This window comes from Scleropages formosus, chromosome 1 (assembly GCF_900964775.1).
Source record: "Scleropages formosus chromosome 1, fSclFor1.1, whole genome shotgun sequence".
In the NCBI taxonomy this organism is placed as follows: domain Eukaryota; kingdom Metazoa; phylum Chordata; class Actinopteri; order Osteoglossiformes; family Osteoglossidae; genus Scleropages; species Scleropages formosus.
The window spans coordinates 16,084,768-16,098,157 of record NC_041806.1 but is presented as its reverse complement, the minus strand read 5'-3'; the positions used below and the strand labels follow the sequence as shown (position 1 = coordinate 16,098,157).

The 13,390-nt window shown below is 48.9% G+C and overlaps 1 protein-coding gene across 3 annotated transcripts; it reads right to left on the bottom strand.

Moving 5' to 3' along the window:
• Positions 1-1,967: 1,967 nt before the first annotated feature.
• Positions 1,968-12,757, bottom strand: mpz (myelin protein zero). 3 transcript variants are annotated; one of them, XM_018758190.2, is made up of 6 exons: positions 12,606-12,757; positions 9,784-9,947; positions 8,873-9,086; positions 8,475-8,604; positions 8,209-8,257; positions 1,968-5,181 (listed from the first exon to the last, which is right to left on the bottom strand). In XM_018758190.2, exons 1-6 carry the CDS (start codon positions 12,649-12,651, stop codon positions 5,089-5,091), a joined length of 696 nt encoding a protein of 231 aa, XP_018613706.1. In that variant the 5' UTR covers positions 12,652-12,757; the 3' UTR covers positions 1,968-5,088. The 3 variants fall into 3 exon arrangements, with proteins under 3 accessions (XP_018613706.1, XP_018613708.1, XP_018613707.1); XM_018758192.2 differs by having other exon boundaries at positions 2,718-4,317; XM_018758191.1 differs by having other exon boundaries at positions 5,181-5,255.
• Between the last annotated feature and the right edge of the window lie 633 nt (positions 12,758-13,390).

Genomic DNA, 13,390 nt, shown 5'->3' with positions numbered 1-13,390 from the left:
AGCTCTCCTTGAGTCTCCCTCACTGTACAGCTGCGAGCCACAGGGAAGGGCGTCTGTCGCCCACACTATTGTTCTGTAGACGAATCAGAAGGGGGGCATTTAGAGCTGCTGTAATTTGCAGTAAGTTGCACTTTTTCCCTACATTATTTAGGCTACATTACGAATTGCAAATGATTATGTTGTAACGCCGGTGAAATGTTGACACCTAAACTAAGGAACCGGAGACAAACACCCTGGCGACTTCTGAGTAAAAATACACCATTGGCCCTTTCTCCAGTGGAGGTGACGCTGGACTCGAACACAGCCAACCCCAATCTGGTTGTGGAGGGTGACCACATCCAGTGGACAGACCAGCGACAGCGGCGGCCAGGCGGCACCGGGGAGCTGTTTGACGAGCGCCCTGCGGTGCTGGGGCGGGTTCGGACCACCATGCCGGGGCAGTACTGGGAGGTGCACGTGGGCGAGAACCGCCACTGGGAGGTGGGCGTGGCAACAGAGAGGGCACCGCGGTTTGGGCAGCTCAGCGTCGCACCCGAGTCTGGGTTCTGGGTGCTCGCTTGCTGGGAGGATGAGCTGAAGGCGCTGACCACCGAAGAGACGGTCCTGAATAAGACCGCACCCCGAACCGTGGGCGTGTACGTGGACCTGCTCCAGCACCAGGTCTCCTTCTATGATGCGGAGAAGCGCAAGCTGCTCTACTGCTTTACGGAGACATTCGACGAGCCCGTGAGGCCATACTTCTCCACGGGAGACATGAAGAACAGGCCCCTCAAGGTTTTGCCCCCGCCATAGAGAAGACACCTTGGTGCCAAGTTTCTTTTCATTGTTTTTCTGCACTCCTCACTGTCCTGTAAGCATTGCACAGCTTTGCGTGCCCTTTGACACTGGAATTTAAGGTAACACGACATGTACAATGCATGTAAACACGTCCAGTGCCCAGCCAGTACCCCACAGCGCCTGGGCTGTGAGTATGGGCACAGATTTGACCTGGACCAGTCTGTGCAGAGTTTTCATACTCTTCCCATGTTTGCATGGGTTTCCTCCCGCAGTGTAAATACATGTGTCTCAAGTGAACTGATGAGCTGCTCAAATAGTGTGTATGGGTGTGATGTGAATGCGTGTGTCTGTCTGGTTGGTTGGTTGAATGGATGGATGGATGGATGGATGGATGGACGTTACTTGATTCTCTCAGGAAGTAACAGTACAGGTACATTTACTCTTTGTCAGGACTCTCCACCGGTGTGCTCACACGGATGCCAACGTGCCTTCATCACAATGCGGCTACGGACATGTCCGAAATGCTGACTGCGTGCAGTATAATTTGAATGAAAGAAGCATCACGGATGCTGAGCAATTTGCAGGTGATGTGTTGGGAAGAAGAGAGCAACAGCAGTAATTGCACATTTCAAAGTGTTTTAAGCCCAGAGAAAAAATTATATCCTGAACAAAGTTGACTAGAGGGGAACGTCGTGAGTGAACAGTGTTGAGAGCCAACTGGCGCACGGGTTCTCTATCTTTTGGGTGTATGCAGGTGACACGCCGTGTGCGGATCTGTTTTCCGCCCGTGTGGCACCACGTCTCTGAACCGATGCGCTTTGAAAGACTGGGGCCGAGCGTAGACGACGAATAAGCCCACGATGGGGTAACACTCCGACAGCTCCCCACGCAAGTGCAAAACACACATGGGTTCGGATCAACTCCATCTGAGCCGCACTTTTCATTACGTTTCGTTCCTGTTGGGTCATTCGTCATTCATCGGTCCTTCGGCGGCTCCACCGGCAGCTCTTAAAATGGGCTTCACTGGGAGGACGGCACGCAAGTGGTTAACGGAGCCAGAGCGAGCAGTTCTCTCACACAAGTCGTCTTGCACTAGCTGTCGAAGCATTAAGGACACTAAACACGCAACCCTACGCAACCCTACACACCCATCACACACACACACCAAACACAAGGCCTGAGTCACCTTGTTCTGTTCGTTTCACTTTATTTCCTTTTATCCATTTTACAACCAGGTTGTGTTTATTGTTTCTCTTTATACACTGAAATTCATAAAACAGTGGAATTAGTACATCGTCTTAGTTAGGATAAAAATAATAAGAAATGTAAAAAAAAAACAAGAAGCTGTTAATCACCATGTGACAAAATAAAGGAATGTTACGTCTAAATGAAACCCAATGAAGAACACAGTACGTACACCAAGTTTTCAAGACATTTTTATGTATTTTGTCATATGTCAGGTATCCATGTGGCTGGACTGTGGACGACGGTATGTCCTGCATTTGGAAATGGAAAAAAAAACAGAACATGTGAAAATGTGCAACCATCAGGGCACATGTTCCTCTCTCCAGTGAGGGAATTCACTATGGTAAATTTAACTGCACCATCCATAATCACCCCTCAGTTGAAGACGATACCCTAATTACATTACCCATGACCACCTGCTCAATATCACGTTCCGATCACGCTTGCCTTGGTTTCCGGAGGCACACATGAGGGTAAGAAGGGAGGAGAAAACTTTCACTGATGGTAAACGTGGACTTTGGCTTGGCTGTACAGTGAAAGCGCTTTTCCCCACAACTTCCTTCGTTAAGCCCCGTCTTTCTTCCCAGGATGAGCAGGAGTGAGATCAGCAGTGTCCCACCTCTGCCAAGCCCTGGAGTCTGCTGCTACTCCCTCTTCTCCATCATTCTCCAGGTCAATTTAATTTAATTTTTAAAAAAAAAAAAAAACTTTGCAGAAACACATTCATCCACAAAACAGCCAATGGGATCACTAGGAGGAGGACAGAAATATCATTAAATATCATTAAATACTATTACATTTCTGCCGCCCTCAAACATGTTTTTGCATATTTTTATACACATGTAAAATGTCTGTCTGTCATTATTTGCTTTATTTATGATGGTATGAACAAAGTTTTATCTGTCTACACACGTACATAAACACACAACCTTGTAACGGGCAGAGAGCTAGCGGAATTAGGGCTTCGTTTTGCCGTCATTACGATAACATGGACAGGAAGGAGGATTTGGTCTGGACGTGGATCTTTAGGGGCCGGGGAGGGGGGGCGGCGTTGCTGTTTCCAACCAGCAGAAAAGAAGGCGCGAAGGAGAGGGCTGCTCGGGGTCGGGGTAGGGGGGTGTCAGTGGCAAGAGGAGGATCGGGGAGGATGGGGCCGTAGGGTACGTGAGTCTGAAAGTCTGAAACCAACCAGGCTGAATGCTGATGGAACGCCTCCGCCTGGACTTTAGACCCGCGGGTGTGGGGGTGTGGCGCCGGGACGGTGCGCAAAGGAAACGGTCCTTTAGCAAATAAGCGCTAAAACAATTTCCCTCCAACATGATTCGCTGAAGAGCTCGCCGGACTTGAAGAACCGAGGTTCCGCAGCAAAGTGTGGACGCCGGTGTGACGCCAGCGTGACGCCAGTGCCTTTCGTTGGACCACTGCCCTCCCTTCCGCTCGTGCGGTCAGTTCGACGTCATTTGGCGGTCTCAGTCACCGACCACAAACAAAGCGATGGTCCAATGTGAGCACACACTCCGTGTCACTACAGTGCAGCAACCGACTAACGCCGACACACCTTCAGACCCTTCAGCTGGAAGAGTAGGGGCTGAGCCGTGCTCCGGCGTGCGACGATGTCCACCCGCCTGACATTTCTCCAGAAGAACCACATGCATTCTTTAAAGTAGGGAGGGAATGGGCGGTTTCTGAAATTTGGAATTCTACGTGTACCCAAAGGAGCCAAATCTACTGAACAAGGAGTGCGTGGAAACAACGGCGGATCCAGCAAAACAACCAATAGATGCTGGTCCTCGTTCCGAGCTCTGATCTAAGCCATCTGCCAGGATCTGCCTTTAACAGTGAGGTAAGAAAAGAATCCTGAGGTACAGAAGACCAACAAGGAGAGACCAGCTGCATGTAGCTAAGTGTCCCTCAGCACCTTTAACACGTTTGAGACGCTGTGGTTTTGACGGGGTTCTGCCGTTCAGCGGCGCTTTGCCGGAAACTCGACATTCTCCAGGAACGCCGTACGTTTTCTGTCCCCTCTCGCACCCGGACAGAAATCCGCACGGCCAATGCTGCTGCGTAAGGAGGTGGGACCGGAGTGTTTGCCGTGGGGAGGAGTGTCGACTCACCCAATCAGACACTGGAGTGGGCGGGCAGTTGTGTCAGAGGGGTGGGGTTAGGGCTCTGGGGGCGGAGCTGGAGTGGCATCTAGCTACAGCATCAGTTGGGGAAGGTATCGTGGGGGGGGCATGGGGGAGGTCGAAGAAGCCTGGTGCCAGTCAGAGCGTGGGAAAAGGGAACTCAGAATATCTATCGGAGAGAGAGAGACAGAGAGAGAGAGAGAGAGAGAGAGAAAAGAGAGAGAGGGCGGCCAGAATTAATCGCTATGGTCTCCAAAACACTTGAGACGAAGTAAAGCATGAGAGAAACAAGTGTCCCCGAACACGTGGAAATCGGAAGAGCCCCGGAGCGGTGATTGCATTGTTGATGCTCCTTTTGGAAGAAGTTCAATTTAAGCTGTCCAGTCAGGTCTGAAGAAGACTGAGAAATTTAAGGGTTATTTTGTCAAATTCAGCTCTGAAAGATTAGAAAGTGCCATTTAGGAACGTCGCCTTTTGTGTCCAATTTCGAGAAATCGTTTGCTTCGGGTATTTCAGCATAATCATAATTTTTGCTCCGCTGTCAAATGAAAGACGGGGTTGAGCCCTGCCCCTACAAGGAGGGAGTGCTCCACCCTTGGGTTAGACTTCATCGGGGCCCTGGTGGACGGCCTCGCTCGAGACCGAGACGCCCCCGACCTTCCTATCCCCGTCCCGTCCCGTCCCGTCCCCTCCTTCCTGCGCTTTATTTTTGGGTCAGTTTGTTGGCCAGTTGAGACAGAAAGCTGGGTGACTTTTTGGGCATGCCTCCCTCCCCCTCACCCTCCCCTTTGGTCAGCTCCAGTTCGATGGTCATGAGCACCCTGCCCGTTTTGGGCGACTGCCCTTCCTGCTGCCCCCCCGCTTTCTGTTTCTGTCTCTGGGATTTGGATTGGGCCAGCTGGCCTTTGTCTCTGGGTTCTAGCTCTCTGCTCCCCGAATCCTATTTCTTATCCTTGCGGGACTCCTGCTTCTTCTTTTCGGAGGCCGAGGCCTTCAGTTTGGACTGGTCCAGGGTGGCGTAGAGGGCGGGCCCCTGTGGAGAGGAGCGGGGAGACGGGGAGAGTCACATTAGGAGGAAAAGAAAGAGAAGGGGGTCGCTCTCCGGGGCTGCGGGGGGAGAGGGGGGAGGGACAAAACAGGTATCCGTCAGTCAGAGAGAGTGACACGCCTGCGCACCGCCTTCCACGTGCACCAACGGCGGGCGACACACACTCCGTTCGCGGCTGAAGTACAGCTGTCTCCGTCCACGGGGTTTGCTGCACGTCGGCTAAATGGATGCGCGTGAACCTCCGCGAGCAGACAGCGGCACCTTGTTAGTGCAGCTCTCTTCCAGCAAATACAGCTCATCCTCGCGAAAGCAGAGCGGTGGGGGGGCGGGGGGCTCTGCTCGCGCAGCTCGCTGGTCATTACAACGCATTGAAAGCATCTTTCAGAAATCAAATCGGCACCAAATGCTCAGATAAAGTCATCTTTAACAAATTGTCTTTTATTTCATTCGGTTTCCCACCACCGGGGAGAAAAACTTGCCATTACTGCGGCGAGACAGTCAGGAGGAGGCCGCTGCAAATACTACAATGATTCTTTCCAATTCTGCATTTCCGTAAAACGTTCTGTTCTGTACCGAAAGCGTCGCGCGCATATTGAATATCGCTGTAAATATTCAAGTGAGGTCATTTTTTAAGTTTCATTTCACCAACTAACCAGACTTTTTTTTTTTTTTCCCAAAAGTTTTTTAAATCCTGGAAATTGTAATAAAAAACATTGACGTTGTAATAGCCGGGACTGTCCCATCATTCCCTGCAGTTTCCGCCCACCTGAGGTTCGCTCACGCGGAGATGAACTGCATTTTACCGTGGAAACACCTCTGATTGCAAAACCTCTGGTACCGAATGGAAGGTAAAATAGCTTTGTGGTCATTCGTTCTCAGGTTAATGTGTTCATTCTATAAAGTGACCTAGTAGCAAAATATAGATGTTCGAGCAATGAAAGTTAAAAAGAAAATAGTGGAGGGCCATTGGGGGACACCAGAACAGTGAGTGCTGCACTTACACTCTGGTGCTGAAACAATGCAGCAGTTGTGGATTTACCACAGTGTGAATGTGGGTGCCTGTCACCACAACCCTAGCCTTGGAACTGAGGACGAGGAGAGTGACGGAGCAGAGGCGGGATTACGCAGGACCAGAGGGAAAGGCACGGGGTCGAGCGGGGTGGTGGTGGTGGTGGGGGGGGGGGTTTAGGAGCTGCGCATGAGGCCAGAAGGGACAGCAGAGTAAAGGTGGGTTTCGCCGCTGAAGAGAGCACCGCACGTAATGAGTTCTCCTGCATATCATCGCTTGTCACTCGCAAACATGCCCCAGAGCATTGTGGGTACGGGTACGACATTACTGTGGCGCTCTACAGCGTTCACCTGTGGAAAAAGAGCGGGACGGCCTCGTGTCCTGGAGGGACGAAACAGAGGAGACACACAAGTGAACCGAGGGACAGGAGCGAAGGGCGGTGAAATAGACAGGGGTGTTAGTTGAGTTAAGCGCTGAGGTAGATGGTGTCCAGAACATTCCCTGAAGTCTGACCCAGTAGGTAAACCCAAGATCCGGGGGCCCACAGCCAAGGATGCAACCCAAACATGTCCTCACACACATCGAAAATCATTGTCAGTCCCTGCCGTGGTGAAACGTTGACTTCCGTCCCTCATTTAGGTCACCTAGGAGCGAATGGCGAATGCGAACCAGTCCAAAATCCCGGGATTACAATTTATCGTTATTTCCGACCGACACGTTTCATTGGTCACGTCGAGAGAAATGCCACCGCTGACAGCGGTGTATCCACGAGTCCAGCTTCGATGACACACCCGCTTGCAGTTGACAGTGGCCGAGCTATCATCGAGGCGTGCGACAACGAAGCAGCGGGGTAATAAAACGAGGTAACAGAGGGACATGGGGAGGCAGAAGGAAGCAGCAGAGGAACATCGGAAGCCACATGCAGTTTCCAAGGGCAGCTACATTAAGCTCATATCAGTCATATTAAACCCACTTCCTTTTCCTCCAAAGTCGTTACAGCAGAGACGAAAAAATCTGAAAAACCTATTTCCATGAATTTCCCAAAAATCTTTTCGAAACTGATTTGTGCAAACGTTTATACGCCAATGTATGCACCAATGTTTTACCTGCAGCGTCCAATTCCTACGTCTTAAGGAGACAGCAAAGTAAAAAATTATGAGGAATATAAGGGACATTGGCCATTTGACTCTTTGGCTTCACACCACTTCAGTGGAATTGAGTGCCGGTAAATAAGATGAAATAAAATAAAATACAAGAGAAGACTGTGATGCCTCTACTGAAACATTAGTCTCTCTGTATGTGGACATGTGTCATAAGAAGACGAATGCTCTTTTTTATCACGGAAAATGAATGTGTTGTTTTATTTTAATCTGCCAAGTTTGACCACAGCCATGATTTTTACCCCTTTATCAGTGCACCGAATGCTGACAGGCTGCATAAAAGGCCTTGGGTGCAATTCTTAAAGAACTTCCTCGTGCCAAACAAACTACCTACCTATGAAGCCGCAGAGATAGTGGAAAATTCACCATTGACAGGTATTATAATGGGAAAAAAATACTATGTATGGAAAAGAAGCATGTACCAGTCGAGGGTTTCGCTTTCTCGATCTGATCAATACGTTCATAAAGATTGTCGCAGGGTAAAGCAACAGGATGGGTGATAAAAGCTAAGATAGGCAGTCAGTCGCTTCAACAACATGCATTTAATTAAAATAATACCTCAGTACTTTAACTTTTGTAGTTAATATGCTCGATTTAAACAGCTCATTGTACATATTGTGTGCATTCACATTTCATGTGCAATTTATCCTGCCCTTTATTCATCATACTCTCATCGTATTCAATAGTAAGTGAATATGTGAAGCAATATGTTTTTTTTGGCACTAATGCTTGCGACTGACTGAGATGGACTGTATTTTCCGGTCAGAGATTTAGCTGGGGGGTGTTATGTTTTAATGTTTTGAAACATGCAACTGTGTAGCGGCAAGTCGGCCGAAGACTGACCTGTCTCGGCTGAGATCCCTCTTTACCTTTCCCCTTCTTGCCATGTTTGCTGGAGGGGCAAAGAAAACCAGGGTTACCATGGCTGCCATACAGTGGTCGGACACACCGATCGCACCTAAAGCTGGGGATCGGACTTCCGCCCACGAGAGCCATTCACAGCAATAAGACAAAGAACAGATATAACATGAAAAGAGACGCAGTCACAGCACGGGGTGCTGGAGGAGCACAGGAAGGAGTACGAGAACCTGGCCAAGACTGGCACGCACCTTACGCTGAGGTTGAAGACACGGCGGGCCACCAGGAACCTCATCAAGTAGTAGATGACCACAATCAGCACCAAGAGGCCCAGAACTGCCCCGATGATTGCTCCAGTGATCACGCCGGCTTGCACAGGCACTGGCAAGGAGGCAAACCGGACAAGTGTTTTCAACTGGGATTCAGGAAGCCTGTAGGAGCTGGTGTCCTGTTGCAGGAACTCATCGGTTATGGACGTTGCCGTAGCGACTGATGTTTTTCAAAAGTATTTTAAGTGTGTGGGAATGTGTCAAGTGTGTAGAATTGGGGTTAAGAATAAGATCAACCGATCATCTCAGTGAAGATGAACACTAGGACCACCGTAACCTTTGGTGGGAACGATGGAGACAAACATAAGGACAACACTCACATTTGTCAAAAACCAGCAGGCGGACACTGGAGGGACGGCCTACGATGTCTGGGGGGTTCTTGGCATCGCAGGTGAACGTCCCATTGTCGTTGTAGTCCACATTCTTGATGAGTATGGAGCCGTCCCTGCGACTCGGGTTCCCGATAAACTCGAGCCTGTCCCTGAATGGGCCCTTGTTGTCAACATAAGGGGCACCGCCTGTGTAGTGGAAGATCTATGGGGTTGTGAGGGACCAAAGGGGGAAAGACAGGGAGATGGATCAGTTTTCTGGAACATAAATGCTGGACACGGATGCTGTGAGGTAGAATGTTTTCTGTTGAAGCTGGTAGCACAGCGGTAAGAGTCGCTGCCTTTGGATCCAACGGGGGGCTGCAGTGAATCTCACCTCCAGTTGCAGTACCCACAAGGAAGGTTCTTAACCTGAATTGCTCCAGTAAAATTACCCAGCTACATAAATGGATAAATCACTCTACGTACCTTTAGGTTGTAAGCCGCTTTGGAAAAAAGCGTGCGCTAAACGAATTGATGTTGATCGCATTAATGATCACTGACCACCTTTAGAATAAATCATATTTTTGGTCTGAAGTTGGGATTATGTTTTTTTTTTGCATTTTCACAGAAGAAAATGGGGAAAGGGTCGGAGTGAAGGAGACATAGGATCAGGAGACACTGGGGAACTAGAAGAAGTGGCAAACCTGGAGAACTGTGGGGTCCAGGGAAAATGGAGGGAACTGGAGAAACTAGAAGAACTAGAGGAACTGGGAGAACAGGAGGGACTGGAGAACTAAAGGAACTGGGGAAACCGGAGGGGGTGGAGAACTTGAGGAACTAGAGGAACTGCAGGAACTGGAGAACTAGGGAAAGTGGGAGAACTAGAGGAAATGGAGGGACTGGGGGAGAAAGTGGCGTACTGAGATGCTGTCCCTGGAACCATCAGGCCGGTAGCTCCAGGAAAAGGTCACATCCTCAGAGGTCCAGCGCCAGGAGAAGAAAGAGCAGGACAGCCGCACATCAGAGCCGACCAGGGCGTGGCGCTCCCAGCCCGTGTAAATGACGATGGCCTGGGACTGTGGGGCTGGGGGGGGAGGGGTGGTGCACATGAAGTAAAACATTAATTCATTTCCAACATAGGACAACAGAGAACTTTGGTGATGTGTGTTAAATCACAGCTTCGCATTTACTCAGTTGATCTCACACCCGCCTCTGAAATTTTCCCATAACTACACGTGTCGTTTTCCTTTGTGTCGCTGTGATTTTGTAGGACGTTTCCCACTCGGTGCAGCGACTGTGCTGCTGGACGCTGTGGAGGCGTTGGAGAACGTACATGCTGGCAGCACTAACAACGCGGTTCAAAAATAACCTCAGAGTTGTGTAGCTATTAATTATACAAAAGATTATTAGCTGTATCTGAGCTGCATGCGCGACTGTGCCTGAACGCTTCGGTCTTTGGGAAGGATGATCTTGCATACACTAGCATTATGTCAACGTACGCTGGCAAAATGAACTTCTTCTGCACATCTGCACTCAACGAAAAGGTGTTCGCGTCAGGAGTGGGGGGCCGGCGTGAAACCTTGAGACGGCTTTACGTTCCCTCACGTTAATCACTATTTCCACCGGTCCTCCGCAATACTGACGTAACCCTCATTTCAGTGCGGCAAATTCCGTTCGGACAAGTATGAAACGCGGTTATTTCCCCTACTTGTGGTTCTGCAGCTGATGGATGAAGCAGCAGGTAAATAAGTTCTTGCTCTAAATCCAACACGCAGCTTAGGAGCTCCTGAACTGCTCAAGTAATAATTACAAAAACCATTTACATTTACTCATTTAGCGGACGCTTTTGTCCAAAGCGACGAACATCTCAGGAAAAGTACAATTTATGCATTATATTAAGAGAAGGAGACAAAGCTGCAGACATGTGACTCAAGTAAACCTAGTTTGTTCCCTACCACTTGCTGCACCGAGGTTCATCGATCGAGTAGGTGCATAAAATACAGGATAGACAAATCCTCATACCCTCCTACCTTTTTTTTTTTTGTGTACAGTGTAATACAGCACAAAATCATGGAATAATGCCTACGAGTATGATACCCCACGAAAAATTTTGTCAGCCGTTTACAGATTGCGCTGGTAAACACTGGGTAAGGTGTGAGCGTCAAGCCGGGACCTCGCGGAGAGTTGGGGCGAGGAAAGGGAAACCCCATTTCAGCTCTTTTGTTTTATTAAATTATCATTTTAAGGCTGGAGACTTTGGCTGGAGAGGAAGGTAACGAAGCCGAATTCACGGTACTTCGTGATAGACAGCAAAGAGCCGAAGACCCCTTCCGGAGTCGACGGCAAAGGCGCTGCCACACGTGCCGCGAGCGTCCGGCTGCGTACCGCCTTTTACCTGCTCCTGCACCTGCGTGCGGCTGGAAAAGGAAAACCGCTGAAAAAAAAAAGTGTGCCACGGTGCTTAAGGGTTAAAAACTGACGCACATGAAAGCTTCCTTCTTTACACCACTTCATCAGTAACGTTTCCAGCAGTAATATCAAATACCACGGTGAAAATTGCTTATCCAGAGCTGCACGTCTGCTTTAATGCAAGTAATCATTTTTTTTTTTTTAATAAAACTGCAGCACTTCACTGAAGTAGAGGGTTGCAAAAAAGAAAAAAAATGTAAAAACAGATAGCAGGTGTAAATTTAGGACAAACTGAAATGTTCAAATATTATATATCTCAATGAAGATGATACTCTTCGGCGTATGATTTCGATTACTTCTGTGTGGCTATTGTGAAACATATTTTTTCCCCCAAAATGTTTCGCAAGAGAGAAAAGCAGTACGCTCCTCCCCACACGTCCCCGAGTACAATGTGGGGGGAAAAACATCGAACCGTGGAATATTGTCTTTCACTTGCACTAAATTCAGCTTTTTGCCTCTGGAAGAGGGACCAGCCTGTTTCCATGACAACACAACTTCGCACCACAGTACCGCATCACACTCTTTCCATGACAACACAGCTGAGGAGTGCAGCGTTACATCTGTCACATCTCTTTCTGTGACAACAAACCTTGATGCCACTGGAGTGTCAGCACTCGGCCTGTACGTTCTGTGTGTGTGTGTGTGTGTGTGTGTGTGTGTGTTTATGTAAACAGCGTTTTCCTGAAACTGCTTCACTTAGAACAAAGTCAGTGTAGAGCAATCAAAACCCAGACAATAAAATATATTTCAAAGCATTATGCTCTTTTTGCTTAATAGAAAAACTAAGCTGTTCTCCACTGCATAGTAAATGAGACTTTTTATTCTCTCCTAAAATAAAGTGATTAATATGAAATCCTGAAACTGCACGCAAATCGAAGTAAAAGAGGCAACATGACCTGTTTGAAAGCGAGCACTCGAGACAAAGAATGATCGTTAGTGGGTCAGAATGAAATATCGTGATGTCAGTAAGTTATGGTCTCATTTTTTTTTGGCAAAGTACCTTGAAATCTATAGGCACTTTATTAAAATTAATCATATCAGTTATCTAATATTAGTATGTAAATAAGCGGACCCCGAAGCTTTAAGCATTTTCATTAAAGCACATCGTGGGTTCCGGTGTTTGCGGCTGAGAACTTCCGCCACTGCGCTCAAGACGGCCGTTTGGCGAGCGCGCGAGTGATGAAGACAGTGATCCAGAGGACCATGATGCTGCTCTGTTTGCCATCACAAGGATTTTGAGCAAACTGTGAGTAAGAGGAGGACCATACGTTACCTATCCCCACCAGCGCAACCAGTGCCAGAGCCAAGAAGGCTAGCATGTTGGACTCTTCTTTTCGCAGCACGGGAGCGTAGAAGAGCGATGTGGTCCCACTCTGAGCTCAGGGTGTGTACCGCTGCAGAGAGGAGAGGCGCAGGGTGCGAGGATTGAGGGCTTCCAGTCAGGACCCCTCAGGACCTGGGTTTATACCCAGCCACACCCTCTCTCTCTCTGTCCACTCCCCTCACCGCCCCTGCCTCTTCCACACACACACGCGCACACACACACTCGGTCATCCCGTCCCTTTCAGTTTCTCTCGTCTCGCTCAAAAGCGTCCTTCAGATTGATCAAAGTATGAAAACAGACAAGGAAACAACTTCAAGACAGACAAAAATGTAAAGTCAAAACAAGATCCAAATTGGGAACGCTGTCAGATGGAAAATGTGTTTATCATCGGATTAATGACGCAGGGCGCACTGTATGACAAACGACGGCCGCAACGCGATCATCATTATCGTGCCGCTCTTGTCAACGCGGTTATGATCGGTGATTCGCGTTACGCCGATATTACACACACACGTGCGCTATGGACCGGCATCCTGTGCAGGGAATGCACCGGCTCTGTCGGGGGGAGCTTCTGAACATCCACGGGGGGGGCCGAGTGTGCGGACCGACATCGCGCACTGTTGTTTTATGATGGACGTTCCTCTTTTTCGCTCCCATTCAGAGCAAAGAATAAGTGCGAAAGTAGAGGCGTCCAGATCAGAGCCGCTGTGGCCCTTCACTGACATGTACATATT